At 38.4% G+C, this 27,239-nt stretch overlaps 1 protein-coding gene across 1 annotated transcript in view; it reads left to right on the forward strand.

Moving 5' to 3' along the window:
* The window catches only part of SGCZ (sarcoglycan zeta), a 592,995-nt gene that overhangs the window by 181,318 nt on the left and 384,438 nt on the right, over positions 1-27,239 (forward strand). Inside the window, exon 2 of the mRNA XM_050947972.1 lies at positions 12,203-12,397. Coding sequence (XP_050803929.1) covers positions 12,203-12,397 — 195 coding nt within the window. The remainder of the gene's footprint in view (positions 1-12,202; positions 12,398-27,239) is intronic.

A 27,239-nucleotide genomic window follows, 5' to 3' on the forward strand; every position in this document is an offset into this window, starting at 1 on the left:
TTCTCTAAATTCTTCCCCTTGAGGAGTCTGTCTTTTGTAACTCTAGTTTCCATCCTGAATCCTATTCTAGAACTATTCTCATGGCAACACTGCTCGCTTAGTCATGTTGCCAGGGACTTCCCTGGCTGCAACTTTCACCAGAAGCCTTCTCAAGGAGGAGAAATCAGCATAAAAGACAATATTGCCACACTTCTGAGTGGAAAATTATCCTTTTGCTTCTGGATCTGGAGAGGCAAGATACCCCGCCCCTCCACCATGTTTTATTTTAATTTTGCATTGTGCCTAGAGAGACATTGGTAGGGTACAATATAAGTTTGAAGGATGGTTATTAAAGAAAATTCTGGCAAGTCAAACCCTCTAACTGAAAGCCATTGCTTTGCTTTAATTTCTTGAATTTCTTGCTGCTTCTACTGAGTTTAAGTTCCTTAGAAAACCAGAATCAATTAAATTGAAACACACTGGATATTTTTGGTTTTAAATTTTTTTTAAAATGTTAATGTATTGAGGCAGATGGTATGAGACAAAGCATAGAGATGACTAAGCCTTTGTGCTCAGTTTTGCATGTACAGGAAAAACGCATGGAATTATTCTGGTTATTAAAGGTATAACTTTGAAAAACAGATTACTATGAAACTTCAAGTTTGCAAAGTGTTTGAGTCCCTGCATTTAAGAGTATAACTCAGTGAAATACAGAGCAGTATTGTTCAGTAACTTTTCAATGCATTGAGTCTCCATCTTCTGTGGAAAAAAATTATGATCCTGTACTTATCACATGATTATTCATTCTTGTGAGCATGCCATGAATTTGTCTGTATGACAAACATAATGTAATATGTTAAATACAGAGCAGTAGTAAATGTTCCCAATAAGTTATAATGCCAAGAGTAAGCAACATCTAGCTTATGTCCATTTTTACTATTTAGTCTTTCCTTCTGATGTGCTAACTTTTATTGGAAAACAATATTTAAGGTAGAAGCATTTATTTGTCCTCTTTTATAGACAGTTGTTCCAATAACTATTTAGTAGTGCTGGCATCACAGGGAGAAAATTGTATACCTCATCTGCTGTCCTGCCTGTGGCTGTAATGAAGTCTCTGTAGTAATCTAATTGTATCGACTTAGCAGGAAAGTGGAATTCTAAGTGACAACATAAAGCCAAGCAAATTGCACTATCACAAGAGACATGCTGACTTAAGCCCAGTTGACCCTGATGTCAAAAGTATTTTTCTGTGGCTAAGAAGAAAAGTCAGATGCATTTCAATTATTAAACTTCCAAACATGTAAATTATCAAATCAACTTAATATACTGTCTTTAGGTGGGATCTTGAACTCCCGTCTTGCATTCCTTACCTACTTGCATCCCTTGTGATTTATTTTAAAAGGCGTTTGGCGTATTCCAGGACTGTAGGGGGTGATCCTGGTTTCTAAGCAGAAGTGAGAAAAGCTTAGAGAGTGATATCAGTTCCTCCACTTTTGCATGTGGAGAGGACTGAGATCCAGCCCTTTTGAGCGAGGAGCTTTGGGTGAGCTGGAACAGATTTTATATTGAGTCCTAACTTACGTCTTATTAATCACGGATATGGACACATTTTAAAATCTAAATTACATATATAATATCTCACCCTCACCTTCCCACCCCTATCTGGAGCATGGAAAGAGTGTAGGAAGGGGAAACCCATGATGTTATAGAGTTGTAGCTCAGCCATGAAAGAGCTAGTCCTCATCCCTGTGACTAGCTTCCGTCAGCTCCTGCTACGGGTACTTAAGGAACATTGAGCTGACATCTGGACCCCTGACCCAATAGCCATAGCTAAGGAATGCAAGCAAGCCAAAGACAACCATCAGCACTGATTCAAGCAACAGTCTCACTTTTCTGTTTTAATTTTTAGGAAAACAATGGAACAAAGCAGCTTCTATAGAATATCTTAATAAAATTTTCTTGCTCTCCTTTCCCGATAGAAACAATGATTAAAATAAGTTCAGAACACAAGCAATGTACATAACTGTTTATCTGATATGTGGCAAGGTTTAGAACGAAGTTAGTCAGAGGAAAATTTGATAAAAATAAGTTAATATTTTGTTTGACAAAAACTCAATCTGCTTTAAACTGAAAATTTTGCATTTATAGCCTTTTGACTGAGAATTCCTCTAAGTCGCTGATTCTCCGGGCCCGTGTTATTGCTAAATAGAAAAGCCATTTTATGAGAGAGAAATTATAGAGCCTCCTTTCCTATTTGCTCAAAAGGTCTCCTGGGAGCTTGAAAAACAAATTACGTTTTCATTATTCATCTGGCTTCGTAAGTGAAGCTATTTGGCAAAATACAGCTTTTGAGGTTCAGGAAATGTAGAGGTCAGGCTAAAAGTTTGAAGGGGAAAGGCTACATAACGCCCAAACCTGCAGTTCAAGAAAACAAGTCTAAGCCTCAAACTAAACTCAATAGAATGAATGACAAGTCATTCTTGGTCCCAAAACAAAGGCAATATATCTCCTTCTGCAAACCCTGAAAGGACCAAATTCTCCAAATGCACAGAATTGTCGTGAAATCTGTCCCCATTGAAATCAGTGGCAAAGCAACCATTTACTTAAGTAGTGTCATGATATTTATTTTTTTTTAATACTCTTTCAAAATTGACTCATATCATAAAATGCTTTTTTTCCCTAGTAGGTATAGTAGATGCACTTTAAAAAATTAAAGTTGTTCTGAAATAATTGACTGGTTGCATAGATACTTACTTCCCTTTTAAAATAGGGAATTCCACTACCTCTAGATGTTGAATTCTTCAAGTTAGGTGAGTTTTAAGACCACTTATGATGTTGTTTGTTTGTTATTTGTATTTCATAGCGCCTAGTCATGGACCAAGACCCCACTGTGATAAATGCTCAAACACAATAAAATGATTGAAAGCTCTTCAGGGGAGGTACAATTTGAGTACAAGACAAGAGACAATAGATGGATACAGATTGATGGGGAAGTAACAGGAAACAATGAGACAATACTGATCAATATGAAAGGTAGTGGTAATAGCACACTAGCAGCCTAACTTGTCAAGTTTATTGTAGGCATCGTGGCAAAGGAGAAATTTAAGGAGGATTTGAAAGAGAACAATTACACTGAGTGTCATTTTCCCCTTAAATTATGAAAAGAAAAACCCACGAGCTCTGAAAAATTCAGTGTTTTCATATTTATTTTTGCTTTGCTTCCTGACTTTTCACAAGCATGCATTGATTTACTTACATATTTAAACACACTTGTGATATCTATTTTCTAAAATAACACTTTGACACCCTACTGTTTTGGGGAGATGTTTATGTGCCTGAATAATTCCACAATATTAAGAAATTCATTTGCTTACTGGTGTGAAGGAGAATTGGACTGCTTTGAGGTTGATATGCAAGAAAAAGTAATTCTAAAATATACATGCACCAGTCAACTATTAGAAAACTTCTCTGAAGGACCCTCCATCTTCACTGAAGGACCCTCAGATACTGGAAACAGCAGATGCATAGTCTGAGATAGGAGCGATTTTTGGGGAGTGTGCATGCACCATCTGTCAGAACAGAAGCTGTGTGGAGTTTCTCTGTCCAGCAGAACATAGGCATCTGCTACACACCTCTACTTGGTGTTTCCCTCACAGGCCAAAGATGCAAATATGGGAAAGGCTACTGCAGACTGCGACTCCTTTTCAACCCTTCTAGAGTTCCCATCTGCCAAAACTGGCTACCTGGACTTAGAATAGGAAAGAGACTGTGGCCCTCAACAATGAAATGGCTATCAGAGAGATTAGCTAGAAATAAGACTTCATTATTCATAGGTGATCCAACCTTTGACGCATTGTCTAGCAGGCAACTAGTCAGAAGATTTTGCTAAGTTGCTGCCAGTGCTTGCAAATCTTGAAATATATATGAGAGAGCCCATTTAAATTTCCCAGAAGTCCCAGGCATAGAAAGGAAAGCAGTTCACACTCAATTCTTTCCATTGCACCTATTAAGGACTTTCATGTAGCAGAGCTTAAAATGACATACACTACAGTTTGTGGAGCATGATTTGCAGAGCTTATGTGGAAGAGCAGGCTCTGTCCCATTGTACATTGGGGATTTGGGGAAGAGTGGGTGTCAAGGTTTTTTCCCCCACTTTGAACTTTAGGGTACAAAAAGTGGGGACCTGCATGAACACTTTTAAGCTTAATTACTAGTTTAAATCTGGTACGCTGCCACCAGCCAGAATTTAGTGTCTGGCACACTTTCTGTTCCCCCAAAACTTTCCCTGGAGAACCCAGACCCGTAAACCCCTTGGGTCTTAAAACAAGGAAAAATCAATCAGGTTCTTAAAAAGAAAGATTTTAATTAAAGAAAGAAAAAGTAAAAACTATCTCTGTAAAATCAGGATGGAAAATGCTTTACAGGGTTCTCAGATTCATATAGACCAGAGGGATGCTGCCCCCCCAGCCTTAGATTCAAAGTTACAGCAAACAGAGGTAAAAATCCTTCCAGCAAAAAGACACATTTACAAGTTAAGAAAACAAACATAAGACTAATCCACCTTGCCTGGCTATTACTTACAATTTTGAAACATGAAAGATTGATTCAGAAAGATTGGGAAAGCCTGGGTATACGTCTGGTCCCTCTTAGCCCCAAGAGCGAACAACGAACAACACAAAAAGCACAAACAAAGACTTCCCTCCACCAAGATTTGAAAGTATCTTGTCCCCCTATTGGTCCTCTGGTCAGGTGTCAGCCAGGTTCACTAAGCTTCTTAACCCTTTACAGGTAAAAGAGACATTAACCCTTAACTATCTGTTTATAACAGTGGGTAAATCCACTACTAGGTTAATCCACAAAACTCCCCCCCACACACACACACTTTGTAATAGAGACACAAGTGGTATGGAGGCTTTCCTAGCTGATGTCTGTTGGCAAGGAATTGCATGGGGGGAAGGATCCCTTCTACCACAGTGTCAGAACAATGCCCTAGGTCTCTACTATGCAGCCTGTTTCTACTATGCAGTGGGGCATTTGCACCATGCAGTGGGGCAGGAATTTGGCCTTGTGTAGTTCACAGCTCTTCACTGTTTCAGGTTGATGGTAGTACACAGGAGTGAGAAAATGCAACTGGTTAGAAAATTGCTATAATCAAAGTTAAACAGTAAAGTCCAATTTCATTACCAAACTGACTGCAATGAAAAAGTAAACAATACCGCTAATAAAAAATGAATTTTATTTTAAGTAGTTGATCATTTTAAATAATCCACAATGGGGCTTACACTCAGTACTAAACTCTATGCCAGGGGTTGGCAACCTTTCAGAAGTGGTGTGCTGAATCTTCATAAATTCACTCTAATTTAAGGTTTCACATGCCAGTAATACATTAACATTTTTAGAAGGTCTCTTTCTATAAGTCTATAATATATAACTAAACTGTTGTTGTTGTATGTAAGGTAAATAAGGCTTTTAAAATGTTTAAGAAGCTTCATTTGAAATTAAATTAAAATGCAGAGCCCCCGCCTTCCCCAGACGGGTGGCCAGGACCCAGGCAGTGTGAGTGCCACTGAAAATCAGCTTGCGTGCCGACTTCGGCACCCGTGCCATAGGTTGCCTACCCCCTGCTCTATGCCCTGTAGTAAGTCATTGTAGTATCAGACCATTAACCTGCTGCAAGTAAAATAGTGTTTTTCTATATCGATAATATTATTTAAATAGAGTACCTTTTAATAAGGACAAGGCATGTATGAACTAACACTTTTTATTCTTACCAACAGAATGTCAATACTTAGGTCTAATTAGTCTTTATATATGATATAAAATGTTTGGTTAACATCTGTTTTTGATGATGCCAAGGGAAGCTATTTTCTCTTCCAGTGTTTAATTATTTAAGAGAGCAATGTTCACTAGCCTCTCAATCTAGTGTTGCCTGTTCTGTCATAGGTGATCGTCACTGGCCAGTATTATGATCCTGATTACCAGAAAATATATTAACATTCTATAAGTCTCTTAGAGAAGTCTAAACCCTTGGGTGACAAAGGAAACCTAAGTTAGCATGCACTAAGCAAAATGGAAGTGACAGCAAGAGCTCTGCATATAGCTGTTTGTCATTTAAAATCTTTCTGAATAAATTCATTTGTTACATGTAATACCTTTTACAAGAGATGCAAGAGTAAGGCGAGCCACTGATTATACCATTAATAATTCTCTTCATATAACCCACCTCACCAAAAAAGTTTTCATTTTTGATCTTATCCAATAATTTCAGACAGTTTTAGAATATATATATTTTATGCTTTAGAGCAGGGGTAGGCAACCTATGGCACGAGTGCCGAAGGTGGCACGCGAGCTGATTTTCAGTGGCACTCGCACTGCCTGGGTCCTAACCACTGGTCCGGGGGTCTCTGCATTTTAATTTAATTTTAAATGAAGCTTCTTAAACATTTTAAAGACCTTTATTTACTTTACATACAACAATAGTTTGGTTATATATTATAGACTTATAGAAAGAAATCTTCTAAAAATGTTAATGTATTACTGGCATGTGAAACCTTAAATTAGAGTGAATAAATGAAGACTCGGCACACCACTTCTGAAAGGTTGCTGACCCCTGCTTTAGAGTCTTCATCATAAGAAATTATTGTTGTGCCTATGCAGCATCTACTGCTGTGAGACCCACGTTACACTACACATGGTAGATTGCCAGTTAAAGACTGTAAAGAAAACCTAAAGTAATTTCATCTGTAAGCTTTTTTAATGTCAAATGTTTGTACAAATTGGAAAAGAGTGAGTAACTTGCTGACATATCACACACACAAGAGAGCTGCCCACAGCCTGGGCTGCCTGGCTAGAGGGCATGTTACTGTCAGGGTGAGTGAGGCAAGCCAGCTGGTTCTGGCAAACTACCTATCTAATGTCCTGAAATAGTTCTGCTGAGCTGCTATGGCTTGTTAAGAGCAGATTGTTTGTTTGTTTTTTGTTTTTCTCTTTCACACTAAATGCCAATGTGGGCACTTTCATCTTCGTAGCTATATTTTCTCTTCTTGGTTCATTGTCTGCTTCGGTAGAAAACACCACACAAAAACCTGTTCCATTACAGGTCACCTGATTGCTTGGAGGTCCCTTGTCAGCCTATATTATTGTTTGGTTTCACTGTCATATTTTATATATGCTTTTTATTCCTTTAACATTTTTCATTCAGTGCTTGAATAAAAAAGGTTACTTGAAGGTCATTGAGATTAAATCTTAAATGCTCAAGATCTGTAAGCAGTATACTGTGGTTTGTTGAAATCCTAATACAAGTAGCAAAACTCACTCAATTTTTGCATATTTATTTTATCTCTATAGGTGTATGCGGCATACTTAGTTTGATTTGCAAGATTAGGTTCTGAATTCTCAGCTTGTGAATGTAGCAAAATATGGGTGTGGAAATAGATTTTTACTTGATGGATTTTAAAAAAATCATTTTGTGGATTAAAGTAAACATTTTGAAAAGCTTACATGTGTTTTAAAGATATTGATGATCCTGCACAATGCCTAAAAGCATAAATAAAGCTAGCTAGTGATTTTGGAAGACTCGGTAAATACTCTGCAAATTATTGGACATTTAGTAAATGTACTACAATGTAAATTCTGTAATGATAGCCATTAATATTACGAATGCTCCATTTGACAAAAAGTTAAAAACAAAATACTGAGTTGGCACAAAATGGTCACACTGAATCAACAAATTCTTCCCTTGTGATATAACCATTATTAAAAGTGATGATACAGATGTGTTTCACCTATGTCAAGGATATGTCTATTCTTCTTGTCATTAAAAGTTCACAATCCCTAAAATTTGCTTTAAAAAAAAACTTTTATAGAATTAAAGTTTTAAACAGAAAATAATTCTGTAATTTATAAAAAAGAAATGCACACCGGTTTAAGTGTCAGAACATCTGAAGGTAATGGTTTAAAAAGATTAGTCAGAAAATAAGGCCATTGTACTGGTATCTCAAAACCTTAAGACTGGAAATTAGTTGTGGTTTCAACATCAACCTGAACTCTGCTCCCTTCTGGTTTCAGGGATTTTATCTGTTAGTGAAAATTTGTTTCCCCTAAAGTAGGAGTATGAGACCTTTGGTTAATAATTTGGAGCAGGAAAGGTATAGCTTAATTAAATCATTGGAAAAGTTGAAAGAAGAACTTATGGGCTGCTGGTTTGTAGTTCAGTGCTGCTTCAGCTAAACCGCAGGAATATTATTTTTGGGAGATTGTATCCATCTGTCTCCTCCTTGTAATCTGTTCTTCCCTACTTCCCTTCCTCCCAGCTGCCTGCACTCAGGGCTGTGGAATGGAGGGAAAACTGGAGCAGCAGAAAAAGTCCCTGTCCCAGCAGTAATCATCATCAGCCCTAAGTAGAGGGAAGGCTGGATGAAACTGGAGTGTTGAGTCCAGTTCTGGCCCCCTACAGAAGGGATGTGGAGAGAGTCCAGCAGAAGGCAACAAAAATAATTAGGGGGCTGGGGCACATGATTTACGAGGAGAGGCTGAGGGAACTGGGATTATTTAGTCTGGAGAAAAGAGTGAGGGGAGATTTGATAACATCCTTAAACTTCCTGAAGGGGGTTCCAGAGAGGATGGAGCTAGGCTGTTCTCAGTGGTGGCAGATGACAGAACAAGAAGCAGTGGTCTCAAGTTGCAGAGGGGGAGGCAGAGGCACTGACTCTGTGGGTGCTAGGGGGCTGGAGCACCCATGGGGATGATTTAGTTGGGGATTGGTCCTGCTTTGAGCAGGGGATTGGACTAGATGACCTTCTGAGGTCTCCTCTAAACCTAATATTCTATGAAACAGGAAGCAGCAACTGAGTTGCCAAAATTTTGCTGTTGAGAGTTATGTATGTCTTAATGGGTCCTCTGCAGTGACTGGCCCCCACCACCATAGTTTGAGCTTCATGCTGCCAGTTGTGGAATCAGGAGTCCAAGTACAGGGATCTCATGCCCACATCACAGGGTATTACATTTGAAACTTTTTTCTTTTTGTTCCTGTCCCCTCTCATTCTTTAAAACAACAAAAAGGCTTTTTTAAAGAATCTGAGCACTGTTTAAAAAAAATAGTATTTTTCAATTCACCTCACACAAGTCCACTCAGTCCTACTTCTTGTTCAGCCAATTGCTAAGATGTTTGTTTACATTTACTGGAGATAATGATGTCTGCTTCTTGTTTACAATGTTGCCTGAAAGTGAAAACAGGCGTTCTGATGGCACAATTGTAGCTAGTGTTGCAAGGCATTTATGTGCCAGGTATGCTAAACATTTGTGTTCCCCTTCCTGTTTCGACTTGTAGGCTCTAAAGTTTTATGTTGTTTTGTGCTTGAGTGTAGTTGTGTTTTAAAAAAAATAGTAATTCTATATTTGTAGGTTGCACTTTAACAATATAAAAATCGCACTACAGTTCGAGGTGAATTGAAAAATACTATTTTTACAGTGCAAATATTTGTAATAAAATAAGTGTACAGTGCTCACTTTATTATTCTGTGTTGTAGTTGAAATCAATATATTTGAAAATGTTTTTTGTAACCCTTTTTATGTCCAGCCTGCTGCTTGGGCTAAGTGAATTATCTGTTTTTTTGTTGACCATGTCTTTGCATTTTCCCTTTATATAGTCATGAAGAATCAAAACCACTTAGACATTCTTTGGTAGGGCAGATTATACTGGAATATTTTTTTTTGCTATTGGTACAGGGGTTTTGGGGCATGGAGGAGGGGTAATAGCTTTGACACCTAATTGATTTGTATTAGAACCTTGACTCCTAGGACATATATGGGATCTAAAGACTATGCCTTTTGGTAGCCTACGGACAATCCATTTTGATTTGGTAGTGTTATAAAGGTTTAAATATGGTTTTTGTGTAACTCACACACCACCTAGGTGTGGTGTTCTGTCCCATCTAATGGCACCGAGACCACTTATAGTTTGTCTGCTCTACAGCCTTAGCTAAGAGTCATATGGCTTTTAGCTCATGCAGTAGATGCTCATGCATTTAGCTTCACAGGTCCCAGGTTCAATTGTGCTTGAGAACGACCTGGGTCCGTCAATGTTATATTTGCACATGATCACTGAGCTTTAAAATGAAAGAGGCTTTTTTGCTACATCCCACAACATTCTGTTGATACAGATGGCTGAAGTATAGTAGGCACAATTACCTTTTTTCTTTTACCTTTCTACTGCTAAAATAAGAAATGATTGATCCTCATGGTATTTCACTTTATAAGTATAGGGTATGCTCACAACCTTTCCCATTTTCCTCCCTTTTTTTGTAACACTCACTAGTTTTCCTTCATAATGACAGCTGTACATACAGACAGACATGCAGTATGCACAATGTCCAATCCTGCCTGGGGCCTGTAGGTGTTACTACAACGTCAATAATCATATTGTACAAACCAGTAAAAAGATCGGGTTAACTGCCCACTGTAATGCGAGTAGAATTTTCAGTCTCTGAAGGAGAGTATGGAATATCATCCAGATGTATGATTGTTCATTTGGATGGAGGTAGGATTCCTTTACTGAGTTGGATGTTGTGACAGAATACACCCCTGCACTGACACTCAACACACTATTGTTATCTTTGAACAAGGTATGCCTTGTAAAGTATCACTTGAAAACTCCACAATTTGCCAGTCTGTATTGTCTTGATAAAATGTGTGGTAACATTGCATGTGAAATTAAGATTTCCCTTTATGATGATGTTCATACATGTTCCAAACTCCACAATCCTGTCTAGGTAGACATCAGGTCAGTCTTAAACAAAGGAAGGAAGGTGTGCTTGCCTTAATTTGCATGTAAGCAGTAAACAAGGTCATCAAGCAGATGGAGGGGGGAAAAAAACAGCAGGGAGGATCCTTCCGCATAGACCTGACCAAGAGTGTCTACACTACAAACTTTCATTGGTATAAATAGGTCACTTGGGGCTGAAAAATCCACACCCCTGAGTGATGCAGTTATACTGACCTAACCTCCCTGTAGACAGCATTATGGCAATGGGAGGGCTCCTCCTGTTAACATAACTACCACCTCTGTGGGAAGAGAATTAACTATATTATTTACATTACAGGAGTGCTGTAGTTTTATGCAATTACATTGATGTAAATCTATATTCACACCTTGGTAACTGAAAACACATAAGGGCCTGTGTGGCCTGTGATGGGATGTTGAATGGAGTGGAATCTGAGTTACTACAGAGAATTCATTCCTGGGTGTCTGGCTGGTGAGTCTTGCCCACGTGCTCAGGGACTTCAAAGGCTCAGACATAGGTTTGGGGTTTGTTGTGGGAGTAAGTGGGTAAGATTCTATAGCCTGCGTTGTGCAGGAGGTCAGACTAGACGATCGTAATTGTCCCTTCTGACCTTAAAGTGTGTGAGTCTGTTCTGAAATGTGGAAAATGTCCATAGATTAGGCAGTAAGGATTAAAGCAACAAAGAGAGCTGCCTCAGTCACAGTGTACTGTCCAACCTGAATGCTGAATGATGGAAGGGTCCTGAAGAAAAATTGTGAACAAATAATTAAACACTATAGTAACTCTTATGCCCAAAGGGGAAGACTTAAGGTTGCCTGGGAAAGTTTGGCACTTATTGACTGAATGATTTATTCTGTGATCTTAATGTTCTTATAATGCATGCTTTTCTATGGGATAAAATATATGTAAGAAGATGCATACGTGATAAAACAGTGAGAATTTCACCTGTAAAATTGTTCTAAGCCAAAGCATGACACTATTTTTCTCTTTCCATATTTAAAGATACAAATGACTTTCCTTTCAAAAATGAGTTTGTGACACACTCGTCTATGAAAAATCCTATAATATAGTATTTGAGACAAGCACATATGGTCTATTTTCTTTTCTACACTTTTTTCTCCTGTTTTCCCATATTTTCCACATACTACTGAAACTTGTAGCCTGACTTGGTTATAATCACATCTGTTACTCTATTAGTCATTTTATAATCCATGATAATAAGAAAAAGAATGCTTTATATCATGGAGCAGCAAATAGCTAAAAATCACAACATGGGTACTAAAAGCCTAGCTCAAACAAATTGATGTAGTAGAATTTGGCTCAATGCAATTTTTTTTCACAGTTTAGTGGCTGTAATATGATGATTTTGGAGACCTATTCAGATAATCTTCATAGAATAAAATCTATCAAAAGATGATTTTTTTATTTTCTTTTCCCCCCAGATGACACGAGAACAGTATATACTGGCAACACAGCAGAACAGCCTGCCAAGGATTGAAAATCCGCAACTTTATCCAGTGGGAATTTATGGATGGCGAAAGAGGTGCTTATACTTCTTTGTCCTTCTGCTGTTGGTTACCATGATTGTTAACTTAGCAATGACAATATGGATTTTGAAGGTTATGAATTTCACAGTGGTAAGTACCACCATGATTTTACATCTCTTTATCTTCATAATAGCTTGTCTTTTTTCAGTGCACATTCATTTATTCTTCAATGTGAAAGTTACTTTTAATGCGATTCTACTAAACTCTCAGCATACACATTACGTATACACGATGGAACATTATAGATGTATTGCTTAATTAAAAATGGAAGGTTATGGTTTTTGGTTTGTTTGTTGATACTGGAAATTAGGAAAAATGTTTTGTCAGTTTATATCATGTGAATCTGGAGAATGGACATTTTAACAACTAATTGGCTTCATTATTCATGTAAATATGTCAAGGTGTTTTTTATGGATCACAACATATCACTCTACTGTAGGAAGACTTAGTGACTTTCTTGTCTCTGTAAATCTATGGAATCTACTTAATGTATATATAAATATTTTAAATGTGTTTACAGACTTTGCTTGAGATGATGCAACATTCTTATTCAGATGATAAGCCAAATTGAGGGGATGTTAAAAATACAACTAAAGGATATGTAAATCAGTTATAAAGATGTATTTAAAATGCACAAGAATTCCCCTGTATGCTTGTTTTGATGATACATTGTACCATACTGAGGCCAGGCCAGAAAAGGCCATACTGATGAAATATTCTAAACAAACACCTTTGTACCTGGGACTGACTTGGTTTTTAGGACTACAGCCTACCACAGAACTACCTAATTTAGAATTTTAAGTATTCAAAAACTAAAATATCAAAACTGTTCTTTCTATGCCTAATGTAAAACTGATCAGTGGAACTGGAGTCATGAGTCATAGAGGGCACGTTCCCTGAAGGAACTGCAATTGATGGGAAACCAAGGGAACGGGAATGAGGGGAGTTATGTCAGCCAGCTGGACACAGGTTTTATAAAGTTCCAGTTGTTCAATTTTACCTGTTTCAGCTTCATTTTTTGCAAATAAAATCTAGTGGCAATGTCTGATCAGGGAATTCTCTGAAGTGTAGCAGCTGGCAGAATGAGTCATGTAATGTGGTCTGGATTTTGCAGACACAAACCTAGTCCAGTGATGTACCTGGTGGAAGGAGGAGTTTGAGCTGTACATAGACCTGGCCATGCAGGAGGACAGCAACAACAGGAAATTAAAACTAAAACTATTAGTTTACCTTCTTGGGGAGCAAGGCGGAGAGATTTGCACTGCTGTGAACCACACACTGCCTCAAGCCTCCCAGCAATTCTAGGAGCCCCAAGGACCTATTGGTCCCCAAAGCAGGACAAAACTATGGAGTGACACAGGCTTTTCCCTAAAGAACAATCTAAAGGGGAGGGGATAGTCTCCGTGTTACTGGCTTACGAACACTGGCTGCTACATGCAATGTTGGAGTCTTGACAAACTCCATAATTTGGGATCGGATGGTCTGTGGCACTTGGGATCATCCCCTCTGGGAGCACTTGCTCTGGGAAGGCAATCTCACATTAAACAGATGCTTAGATATGAGGATGCAGTGGAAGCCTTTAGAGGAAAGATGAAATCCCTAGAAGGTGCATCACATCCCCAGGACTACATGTTGGGTGAGACAACAGGAAAGGAAAGCAGTTGGTTTCCATAAACATAGCAAGATGTTTTTAGTGTGAGACAGCATGAGAAGGTAAAGGAGAAGATGCCCCAAGTAGGACAGCATTACAAGGCATGTGGCAACGTTGAACCATCTTGAAGAGGGGAAGATATGTTTGCTCTCTATAAATATATCAGAGGGATAGATACCATTGAGGGAGAGGAATTATTTAAGCTCAGTACCAATGTGGACACAAGATCAAATGGATACAAACTGGCCATCAGGAAATTTAGACTTGAAATTAGACGAAGGTTTCTAAACATCAGAGGAGTGAAGTTCTGGAACAGCCTTCCAAGGGGAGCAGTGGAGGCCAAAGACCTATCTGGTTTCAAGACTAAGCCTGATACGTTTATGGAGGGGATGGTGTGATAGGATAGCCTAATTTTGGCAATTAATTGATCTTTGACTGTTACCAGTAAATATGCCCAATGGCCTGTGATGGGATGTTAGATGGGGTGTGAACTGAGTTACTACAGAGAATTCATTCCTAGGTGTCTGGCTTGCCCACCTGCTCAGGATTTACCTGATTGCCATATTTGGGGTCAGGAAGGAATTTTCCTCCAGGGCAGACTGGCAGAGGCCCTGGGGAGTTTTTGCCTTCCTCTGCAGTGTGGGTCACGGGTCACTTGCTGGAGGATTCTCTGCACCTTGAAGTCTTTAAATCATGATTTGAGGACTTCAATAACTCAGACATAAATCAGGGGGTTGTTACAGGAGTGGGTGGGTGAGATCCTGTGGCCTGTGACAGTGGTGGTAACATTGTGAGACTCTCCTGGGCTCAGAGGGCATATCAGTTCAAATGGTCAGGTCAAGAAGCAACAAGGAATAGTCCCATCCTCCATGCATGGAACCATGTTAATAGGAACCTGCCTTTTGTGATTTCAGCTGAATACTGAGGCCTCCTGTGCAGTGAGTTGGACTTGCACACCCATTACAAAGGGCAGTCATAATGAAAAATGAGAACACAGTGGAACCCAAAGGAAAATGTGACCTCATTGTAACTAATCTGAGAAGTAACAGATTGTACCAATTGAAGTTTGTGGTGGTGGATGGTAAGAACCCCAGACCTCTCTTGGGAATACAGCCGTACAAATCATGGATCTGATCTGGTAGTAAGCGTGCGAAGAAAGAGTCTTATGGCACTATGTAGTCCAGTGGGCCAAGGAGTTCAAAAGTGTGTAAAGCAGGAGTATTATAGGGCTTGTAGGGGCTAATGCAGCCTGGTGGTGGTGAAGATGTCATCAGGTATGTTGTTCATCTGCATAGACCCAAAGCCACTGAAACTGGCATTGAAAATATCCACTGCCCACAATAGATCAAATCTTGCTAGAACTTTCCTAATCCAGAACCTGTATGGTCTATAGTGTGAGGAATGGGTTTTGACGCATAGGTCTGGTTAAAGAGTCAGTATGCTGACAACCTGTGCAACATTTGGTTGCTACAGATAACTATGCATGCTGTGCCAGAAGTGTTCCAGAGAAGACTCAAGTGCTATAAGGACTCCTTGGAGTGAAAAAAATTGCAGATATCCTCATTGTAGGTGAAAGAAGCCATAATACAGAAGCTGAATGAGACCATGACAGGAAATGACAAGCTTTTCTACAGCGATGCAGGGACAAGAACATAAAAACGGAATGTACATAAAATGTGACTCAAACAGCATGAGGTGACATACATTAAACATCTGCTCACATCAGAGGCATGGAGAGCCGATCCCATCAAAATGAAGACAATGAGACATTCCAGCTCTAGTAAATGTGAAAGGGGTACATAGGTGCTGGAATCGGGTGCTGAGTGTGCTGCACCCCCTGGCATAAAGTGGTTTTCATCATATACAGGATTTACAGTTTGGTTCAGTGGCTCTCAGCACCCCTCATACATTTTGTTCCTGCACTCCTGAAGGGGTACAGTGCTTTTATAGGAATGAGATACTTTCTGTCCACACTTGGCTGCAATAGAGGAACCCATATGTCAGCTCCTATACAAGTGTCTATCAGCTCACAAGGCAGGATGTTGAGAGGGACTGGGCAGGTCCCTAACAGCAAGCATTTGACATGCTGAAACAAATGATAATGGATGCCCCTGTCCTGATGTACTACCAGCCAGGAGACAGACTGCCACTCCAGTGTGGCGCATCAGAAAGGATTAGGTATAACTCTTTTGCAGAAGCAGCCAGTCACTTATGCCAGCAGACCCAGTCAGGGACTGAACAAAATAGAAAGAGCTTCTGGCTATGGTTTTGGACTGGGGGTGGGTTCCATCAGTACACCTTTAGCCAATAATAGTGCAATAAGCTTAGACACTCCTAGAAACACAATCTAGAAACAACTGCAAGACCCTTCTTGCTACATATGTTGGTGCAGCTCCAACACTACCAGGGAGATCAGATGTTGTACCCAGCATCAGCGCGCTGGAGAAAGGTGATCAGGACATTGAATCCATGCTGCACTATCTCCTGGTTTCGACTCTGAAGCTGATGGAAATCAAAGGCTATGAAAAAGCCCAATTGCAAGCAGTCAAAAGAGTAAGAACAGGGTGGCCAGAAGACAAAAGCTAAGGTTCCGGTAGGAGCAGAACCATATTTTCAAATTAAAGATTAGTTGAGTGTGCAGGATAGAATCATATTTTGAGGACAGGAAGTTGTTGTTGTCTTCACCTCATTCCATAAGCATGTTGTGCAAAAAATACAGGCCCCATGCCTTGGCTTTGACAGATCTCTTATACAGACTTGAGAGTATATTTACCAACCAGGAATGAATACACATCTCTGCTCCTTGATAGCAGGATGTGACAACCACCAGCAGAAAGAGACTGTTATCACGATCTGCCCACCAGTGAGTGGAGGCCTGCTGCATCCAGAAGGATGGAGAATCCACCAAGAAGAGATGGCCAACAACCAGTGAAAGCAGGCAATAGTGTACAGCAGGTTAGCAACGAACCTACTGATCCTGAAGACGGATGCTCCTCACAACTCATAAGCCTACTCCTTCTGGTTTCTCTGGCTGGATCCTCACAAGAGGAACTGGCTCCGGAGCCTCTGTCATTCACCTTTGAGAAGACCAAACTATCTCAAACTATGCAACCACATGATTCTGTAGTAAAGATGAAACACCAACTTAGCTGCATGCTAACAACTTCTGGCAGAAGAGACAGAACCTGGAGTCTGAGTGTCAATTACACCTCTACCCTGATATATCGGATTGTGTTGTAACACAAATTTGGATAATGTGGTAAAGCAGTGCTCCAGGAGGGGCAGTTCTGCACGCTCCGGCAGATCGAAGTAAGTTCAATATAATGTGGTTTCACCTATAACGCGGTAAGATTTTTTTTTTCACTCCCGAGGACACCATTATATTAGAATAGAGGTGTATTTTGTGTTTAATTTTATATTAAAATGTTTGTAAAACAGGGAAAATATATCATGGTCAGTGGAACTGAAATGTCACCGGAGGAATAGGGATTGCAGGGAGTTAGGTTAAAGGACAGCTCAGCCACATGGAAAGAGAAGTCCACAGACTTTAATAAAATTTCTCTTTTTTAACGTACCTTGCATTCAGCTTCACTTTTTGGAACAAAACATATAGAAGCTTTACTGGAAAGTTAATAACTTGTAATGGAATATAGAATCAAATCCCACATTTAGTGCACAATGCAAATCTATCTGTTTCAGTGCTTCTGCTTATTATTTAGCAGATTGAAGCCTTTGGTTTAGTAGTTTTAGCAGTATGCATGTGGCTAATATAATTAAATGAATGGGAGCTTAATGATTTCACTAAGATAACAACTGAAGTGTAATATACTTTATACCTAAATGCTGTCTTTCATGACTATGCTGGATATTGCAGTTCAAAAATCTACAGTGTGGATTTTTAACAGTCCTGAAATATTACAAATCCAATTAGATTATATTTAGTTGACAGGTGAGTTAATCTTTAATCCTCCTGTTAAGAGTAAAAATAATTTTATATTTTTCACCTGTCCTTACTCTTGTATTCAATTAAACAATTAATAGCATCAGAAGAAGAAAAAATCACCCCATCATGACATTGAAATGCAGAAAATAATGTGTAATTTCAGGTTATGTTACTGATCTACCAGCATTATATTTCGCTTTCATTATTGCATTTACTGTTCCATAAATGCAAACTCATATCTGTCCAAACACATCCAGCTTGTTCAAATAAGAAATGTTATCACAAGATTCTGTACCAAGGTAGACTGGAAGAATCATTTTACTTTATGGTGGTTCCATTAGTATATCATTTTTACCAGCATTTGTATATAGTACATCATTGTTGACACTGGATTATTAACCTTTATTCTTCACATGGTGGAATGTGTAATAGCTTTGTTTGGTGATGTATACAATTTTGGGACTGATTATTTTCTCACGCCAAACATTTATATATATTCATGACATATCATCTGGTTAGCCTGTTACAGAAAACAGGGTTTATAAATCTAAATCTTAACTGTGGGTTATGATCTTCTAATTCTGAATGACTGTTCCTACTCAAAATTTGTATGTTATAGTTTGAAAATATTTTTAACTGTGTTAGTCACTGTAGTATTTCATTTATTTATAATACATAATTTAAGAAATATCATAAATCTTACTATTGCTCTTGTCCATGTGTGAGACAAGGAGTGGATTCCTATCAGTAAAGGATGTGGTTGAACTCTTCACAGTTAAACGCCCACATGAAATCCCTTTGTATCAAACACTGTGAAGTCAGTGATAGAAAATCCTCCCAAAAAATTGTTCAGAAAATTCTAATTTGTAAATCTGAAAAAATCTATTCTATTCATGGGCATTCGTGAACAAAATAAGACTAAATTTTTCAGATAAATTATATGTTAGCTCAGTACTATTAGCTCCAATCTTGTCTATTTAAATTTAAATTTTCTAGCATATTAGTATTTCACTGGTTTCGGAGGGGTAGCCATGTTAGTCTGTCTCAGCAAAAACAATAAGGGGTCCTTGTGTCACTTCATCAGATACATGGAGTGAAAAAAAGTAAGTAGGTATAAATATACAGCACATGAAAAGATGGGAGTTGCCTCGCCAAGTGGAGGGAGTTAGTGTTAACAAAGCCAATTCAGATAGGGTGGATGTGGCCCATTCCCAACAGCTGACAAGAAGGTGTGAGTGTCAACAGAGGCAAAATTACATTTTTGTAGTGACCCAGCCACTCTTAGTCTCTATTCAGGCCTAATTTGATGGTGTCAGGTTTGCAAATTAATTCCAGTTCCTCAGTTTCTTGTTGAAGTCTGTTTTTGAAGTTGTTTTTTGTTGAAGCATGGCCTCATTTAAGGTCTGGTATTGAGTGTCCAGGGAGATTGAAGTGCTCTCCTACTGGTTTTTGACTGACTTAGTTCTTTTCAAAGCATCTTTAAAATGACCAAGTTAGTATATACATGTAATTTTTATTAATATTGATGGAAAATGCCTGTTCATCAATCAAGCAAAATTCGCTGGAGGATTTTCAGGGGTAAAAAAATCATGCTGGCTAGACTTTTAACGTGCATAGCGGAAGTAACCATGATGTTAAACTAAGAATGGGACATGGTTTATTCATGTTGATTTAAGCTTAAGATCTAAAGAATTACATATGTGTCTGAGAGCAATGAGAATTGAGGAATTGACTTGAAGATCTGATTACCAAACTGGAACACGTAGCTGAGTTAACATACATATTAGAGTTGTTCAGGTACAATGTATACACTATTTCATGTAATTTATAATCTATGGTTTGTTAAAAGCAGCAATTAATCCCTTTTGTCTAGATAAACAACTTCAAACTTTTCAAAGCAGTTTAAATTGTGACATATTATCTGCCTCTGAGTTTCTTTACAATCAGTTTTTTAGAAGATGGTGAGTGACCAACACATTGCTGTATTTCTGATCCAGAAATTGTCACTATGTTGGCTTTGAATTAACCAGTCACCTCCCATTTTTAAAAGAATAATGTAACCGTGTGTGTGTGCATGTAAATCTGTTACAGTTCTATGTTGGAACATCTCTTTAGCTAAAGCTGTAGCGGCTTGTGCTTTTAGCTCCAGAGGTCCCCACTTCAATTCCTTGTGTTGGCCGAGATGATGGCTATCACACTAAGTTGAAGCTTAGATCCTGCCAGGAAAGGCCTATAAAGAAATGAAAGAAGAGCTATAAAAAGCCTCAGATAAAGGGACAAAGCTGGAGAAAAGCTGACCAAAGAAAGTTAAGGGTTCTTCCTATATAACTGAAGGCATTCACAGAAAAGTGTGAATACTCCTTTAAAAAAAAAAGAGAGGAAAAAAGTGCACTGCTATAATTTGTGAATATATTATCTGGATAATATCCTGTAGATATTTCCTGATTTGAATTACACAATACATATGTATTTTTAAGTTTTGGTGATAATGAAAACATTTAACCTATTTTTACATTTTCATGTCATTATAGCAGATCTCTCATAACACTGAGACTTAGCTTTTCCATTTTAATTTTAATATTGAAATTGCCCTTCGTTCCATATTGCTGTCTTGATTGTGTAACATCTTCAAGGGATGGCCTTCAAAACCTAAGAGGAGCTGTGTTTTGGTACAATGTATTCTTAGAGTCTGTAAATTTCAGAAATGTTAATATTGTAGCTGACCTAGACTTAGACATTTAATAGGGCATTGTGGAGGAAAATGAGCTATGAGGAGGGAGAACAAGCCATAGGGTTTCAGTGTAATTCCTTCACTAATGTTCCACCAGCCAGTGGTCTGAGAGCTCTTGTGTGGGTTTCCCAGCCCCTTGAATCAGCATAAAGAGACAACCACTATCCTGCCCACCACCTTGTTCTCATACACTCCCTTATATCAGCTTCTGCCTTCCAGCCTCTGCCTATGTTTCCCAAATCTAGGAATGGGAAATCTGGTCTCAATTCCAACCAGAGTTCAAGAAGTGAAATGCTTTGTCTGTTTTACTAATAGTCCCCCCCATAATCTAATTCCCAGATATCCCATTCACATCTCCGCAGTCATTTGCAATTTCCAATAAAACATTGGCAATTTTTGACTGCTGTGATGAGGGCACTGTTTGCTTGCAAGGTGCTTATTCATTGCAGTAGTCATGTCTATAGCAAGAACAAAAGATATCATCATTTGTGAGGAGATGTTTAGTGTTTACCAACTCACTTTCAACCCCTCCATCATTATGGAGTTGCACAACTTTAAATGTAAATAAATGTTAAAAACTGAAATAATATGTTTAATTTTTATGGGTGGTGTTTTGACAAAGTATCATGGATTCTGTTAGCATGCAGAATCCTCCAGAAATGCTGGATACCTTACCAAGCCAGCCAAGCAATGAATGGACTCAGATTTTTTAGGGTCCCAGGCCAGTAAGGATTTGGTTACTGTTTGTCTAATAAACTTCGGTGTCTTGTGGTTCTGTAGCTTTAGTCCAGAGCTCTGACCCTAGCAGCCCACAAGCCTCACTCTGGCTTTGCCAACCTGCTTATCTCTTGCAGGTTGAGCTTTAGTACCATTCCAGCCTCAATTTTTCCCTCCCAAATCCAACCTCTCGCACTGTACCCTCACAGCCCGGTTCAGACACAGTTAAACACCTCAACCTGTCAGCTTTCTAGAAGCACACACTTTTACTCAACTTACACTGCACGGATGATTTATAATCAAAACCAAACAAGTTAACTATAGAGCATGGATTAACTGATATCTAGTAAGAGATAAAGGTTACAAGCAAATAAAAAGTGGAAAATATACATCTAATAGTTTAAAACTTAATCTAGCAAGATACAGTTATTTGTTACAGATAGTTTCTCTCCCTTAATCGTCTTTTCAGCCTTTTGCTGGTCAACCAGACCATGACTCATCCAAGATCAAATTGCTTGGTTTCTTTGTCTCCTAAAGTGAAGGATAAAGAGTCTCTCTCCCTTCATATCCCTAAAGGGATGTTTTTTTCTTACAAGTTAAGAAGGATTACTGCAGGTTCACTTTCCTGAGTCTCTTTGGGGTGCAGGAGCCATGTTAATTCTCTGAGTTCTGATCAGGATAACCCTTGCCAGATTAGCTTGATGGCTTTCTTTACTGCTCATACATAAGTTGAGGTAAACTCATATTCCTTTGTCTAAACCAGACCTGTTTATCACCTTTACGTAGACTAGGCTGTCTGGTCTTAATCATGTTCTTGTAATATCATAGAGAATAAATTAATAACTTTGAATATAATATAAAACATGCATTTTACAATTATATTAATAACCAACATGTTATTAGCTTCCTTATGGTACCTCAAATCATATTTTCTGTAAATATTATTGCAGTAGTATCTAAAGTGTGAGGGATGTATAGAGTCAGTCTCCATCAAACAATTAAAGGCGCTAAAGAAGATTACATTAAAAATCCCTCTGCAGCTTGGTTCAGCGTTTTCATGATTCAAAGAGGCCAAGTAAAACCTTACACAGCAAGGAAAGCTATTTTTAATTGAACATAAATCTAGCTGCAAGCATAAAATGAGGATCAACAGCTTTTTTGATTTTTCCTGGCTGGGATATTTTCGTTCATATTCACAATTGAACATACACTGGTTGTTGGCTGCCAAGACTTAGGTCTAGCTATTTGGACAGCATGATGCCAATTTACCAGTTGATTGGATGCTTGCCCTAGGGCATACATGCCAACCAGGCATAGGTTTAAATAGGCAGCATGCATAATAATTCAAATGCACTTAACTTTTGCAATAACACTATTCTCAAGTCTTTCACTCAGGCACTTGCATCAGCATCCTGTGCCTACACTTCAACACATCTGTGGATGTTTGTATGTCAAATATAATACCTCAGTAGTAGAGGAAATGATCTCATGATCAGTCATTTATAGCAACCAACAATTATTTTGTGTAAGGCAACAGCTAGTTTGCTTTGTGGTTTCAAAATATAGGTACTAGCCTATGAAAGTACCTTATAGCTCTCAACTAAATAACATCTGGAGACAACAGGGTCTCATTGGATGCATTCCTTTGCAGTTCAAAGATCAGGTTGTGTACTTGCCTTGAGGAATAGGGAACTTGACAAAGAATTCTGTATGAAAAACGTCTTTTCATGTGTGGCTAAAGAGAACAAAATACTGCACATTTGTTGGTCCTGCTTCTCTATTTAAGGAACAGTCCAAGATAATAATTGACCTGCAGCCTAGTGCTGGGAGATACTCTAAAGGTTTGGTTTAGATATACATCTAAAAGCTGGATGCCTACCTTAGTAATCCAAACAGTTATAATTCTACAAAATCTTACTGGAAGTCTCACAAGAACAAGATTTTTCTGAGAGATTCCTGGTACCTTGTTTTCCTTGAATCAGAAAACATGAGAGCATAGTCTTTGTTGTGATGTACTTGAGTTTATGCCAGAAAGTGCAGAAGATTACAAAAGTGAAAAGAACTTTTAATCACTAAATGCTCTTTTCAGGTTTCTGGTAGGTTCATTCAATTTACCAATGAGCTAATGACTTGCAATATAATCCCAATCAAGAATCTACACTCCCAGAAGTTGCAATGCTCCACGTGTAACATTGCTTCTATCAAGTATTTGTTGCTCAGTTATAAAGGCATTCTACTCATGCAAATTTAGTTTGTAAGCTCTTTGGGGCAGAAGCTGGTCAGTACAATGCACCTTGATCCTGACGGCTATTTTTAGTAGTAAATAATGGGGAGAGAGAGAGAGGTAGAAAAATGTATTAAAGGAGTTGTTTCTAAATAGATTGCATCACAGATCTTTGAAAAGCACCAAATGCTTTTTCAGTTTCCAGGTGGCTGGAACTGGATCCACATTTAGTGCTGAGTTTACTGTTCAGCATTAAGGAAATCCTTCATTTCTTCAAGGTATCAGCCTTCAGCTCATTTTACTGGTACAGAACAAGAAGCAATTGTGTTTAGTGCTTTAATCAAAAGTTTTGACTATGGTAGCAAATCACCTCTGAAATACCGATGAATAAGTAATCTTGCAAAAATAAAATGTAATACTGTCTTGTTTTTCTCCACATGTATCACAGTATTAGGGGGAGCATCTCTGCTTCCGATGTAACAGTTTGTTTTGACCACCCAGATCTATTTATTTTGTGTTTGATCCAGTAATCTCTGTATCATCAATTCTGCTGGTCTAATGGCTTGTCTGGGTAATAGACAGCATCTCAGTGTTAGCTCATTTCATTTCTAAATAATCCTAAAAAAGGAGCATGATCAAACAGTTTAGGATGAATAGTGGCATTACTTAATAGAAACATAAAAAAATCTCCAATATGCAGATGTTAAATGCCAGCTAATCCATCCAAATCATTCATAATTTTCAAAGTTACTGGGGATGTGCTGACCACTACTCAAAAATAATGTAGATGTTTGGCAAACAAAGGCTATTGCTTATGAAAGAAGTACTTCTCTATTGGTGACTGTATTTTTACTAAAGAGCGTACTTTTTATCCACTCAAAAAGCATAAGTTTCATAGCTCATTGACTTACCAACAAGTGCTCTCTTTTAGACTGTAAATGGTTCCTTATGCACATATACAAAGCTTGATGTCCCAACAGTGGTGACTATTTAGACTCAAGAAAACACAATGACTTAAAACTGATACACCTGCCCTCACTACTGAGATGTTTCTGAGAAATCAGAATATTGATTAAGGGAAGACGATATCTTTAACCTTTATCTGTTCATTTATAGTACTCCAACCCCAGTTGCATCTAAGATGGAGGTAAGCAGCCTCACACACACTATGACGAATCAGTTGGCTTTATGCAAGGTTCCAACGCTTGCTAATAGGAAGGGTCAACAGAAGAACTTTGCTACACTGTTAAACTCAGCAATTAATTCCAAGCTGCCATTTGTATTTCCTGATCCCCTTTATTGCTTTTTGTCTCAGAGTTCAAATGCTAGCGGTGGCCGTGGATGTTCTGTGAAGCTGCTGTTGCTCTCTGGTTTGGAGTAAAACAATCAATGAACAGATTTACACATTTATGTATCTATAGTACAGAGTAGCTCTTCTCAAATACAACTTTATTAATGTTATGAACAAAAGCTTTCTCGTGACTTCCTTTTTCTGTTTTTTGTCTGTGGAATCTCCCTAGATATTTCTGTGCCTCTTTTCTGCACTTGAAGGAGCAAAGCATGTTTCCCTTGTATTTTCGTCAGTGCCCAGTGTGTCTAGATTCTTTTGTGATGGTTACTGCACATAGCCCTTGTCAGGGTTCCCTCCCCGTTCTGAACTCTGGGGTACAGATGTGGGGACCTAGATGAAAGACCCCCTAAGCTTATATTCCACCATCTAATGTTAAAAACTTCCCAAAGGCACAAATTCCTTGCCCTGGAATGGTATTGCTGCCACCACCAAGTGAGCTAGACAAAGATTCAGGAAAAGGACCACTCAGAGTTCCTGTTTCCCCCAAAATATCCCCTCAAGCCCTTCACCCCCTTTCCTGTGGAGGCTTAAGAATAATATACCAACCAAATAGGTAACCAAGGTGAGCACAGACCAGATCCTTGGGTTTTTAGGACACTGAAAACCCAATCAGATTCTTAAAAACAGAACTTTATAATAAACAAAAAAGTAAAAGAAGCACCACTATAAAATCAAGATTGGAAGGTAATTTTACAGGGTAATAAGATTTAAAACACAGAGTTCCCCTCTAGGCAAAACTTCAAAGTTACCAAAAAACAGGAATAAACCTCCATCTTAGCAAAGGGAAAATTCATAAGCTGAAACAAAAGATAATCTAACACATTTCCTTGCTATTACTTGCCATTTTTGTAATATTAGCTGTATCATTTCACTAGGAGATAGATTACTTGCTTGGTCTCTCTTTATCTCAGAGAGAACAACACACACAGAGCACAAAGCAAAAACCTCCTCCCACAGATTTGAAAGTATCTTCTCCCCCTCTTGGTCCTTTTGGTCAGGTGCCAACCAGGTTATTTGAGCTTCTTAACCCTTTACAGGTAAAGGAGGGATTTTATGCTACCTTTAGCTGTACACTCATGACAGCCCTAAATAAAATTTTCATGAATCCTTGTGTACCAATAAAATAACTTCTTCTGCAATGAAGAATGTCCAAAGTGTGTGAGTATATGTGTGTGTGTGTGTATAATATTAGAATTCCCCTTTCCCTGAAGATAAAGTAACATATACATAACTCTCATGTGTTGACTACATCCTAAAGAAAGGAAAATGGATTAAAAATAACTTGTTGAATCATAGCTAGTTACATTGTTTATTGCATAAGATTGTTTCAGGATGTGTAACTGCACTTTATAGTCTTAAAATCTGTATGTCACTCCTGAGATATAAATTCTCTATGGATTTCAAATTGCCTCTGCGCAGACGGGAGACGATCAAATTGCTAATTTCTGGATTTGTTCTCATTTTGCGTCTGTTGGAAGAATATTGTTTGAGATTTCAGCAAGCACACAGGACAAAGTCCTTTCACCTTGTTCTCCTTGCTCCCTTTCCCTTTGATGTGAGGGAACTTAAAACCAATTTATTTATACAGAGTACTTCATAGTAAAACCACCTCAGCAAGGACATGTGTTGTAAATACAAGCTGCATTGTTTAATTGTAGAAATGCTTTATATCCTGTAGGTTGTCACTGTTAAAGTTTTACTACATTAAACCTTGCCTGGGTTAGGAATCTGTTGGAAGCATGGAGGGTACTCTGAACCCTGGTGGGGTCATTACCAGTCTACATATGTTAGAACAGCCTGGGATCTACTCTACCAAATGCCTGGTGTAGAACCTCTCTAGGTTCTGGGATCCATACCACCTTCTTTAGCCTACCACTCTGAAAGCAGATAGTGGGTGCCACAGAGAATCTGTCCCATACTTAAGTGAAAAGTGTGAATCCCCTTGCAGCCACCTGTAAGGTTTGCTGTCAGCAGCCATGTCCCAAGCCCTATGTTAGCTGCTTCACACACACAGCTCTTTGTTTATTTCTTGGCTGTCAATTTTTTTGGGTAGTCATTAAGGTTTGCAAAGTGCCCCCATTGGCTAGCTGTGGGTCTTGTTCCTTGTCACTAATGGAATTACATAATTTCTGTTATCAGCTGTATAAATCATGACAGATGTTAGTCATCTCACTTATTAGCATTACTGTTGGCCATATCCTATGGTGATGACTGTGATATAAGAGCATAGATGATTTTATATTCTATTGTATAACTCATTGATATCTTTTTTTGCAGATGTATTTGTTAATTGATTTATTTATACAATGTCCTGA

The sequence above is a fragment of the Gopherus flavomarginatus genome, chromosome 3, assembly GCF_025201925.1.
Source record: "Gopherus flavomarginatus isolate rGopFla2 chromosome 3, rGopFla2.mat.asm, whole genome shotgun sequence".
Taxonomy (NCBI): domain Eukaryota; kingdom Metazoa; phylum Chordata; order Testudines; family Testudinidae; genus Gopherus; species Gopherus flavomarginatus.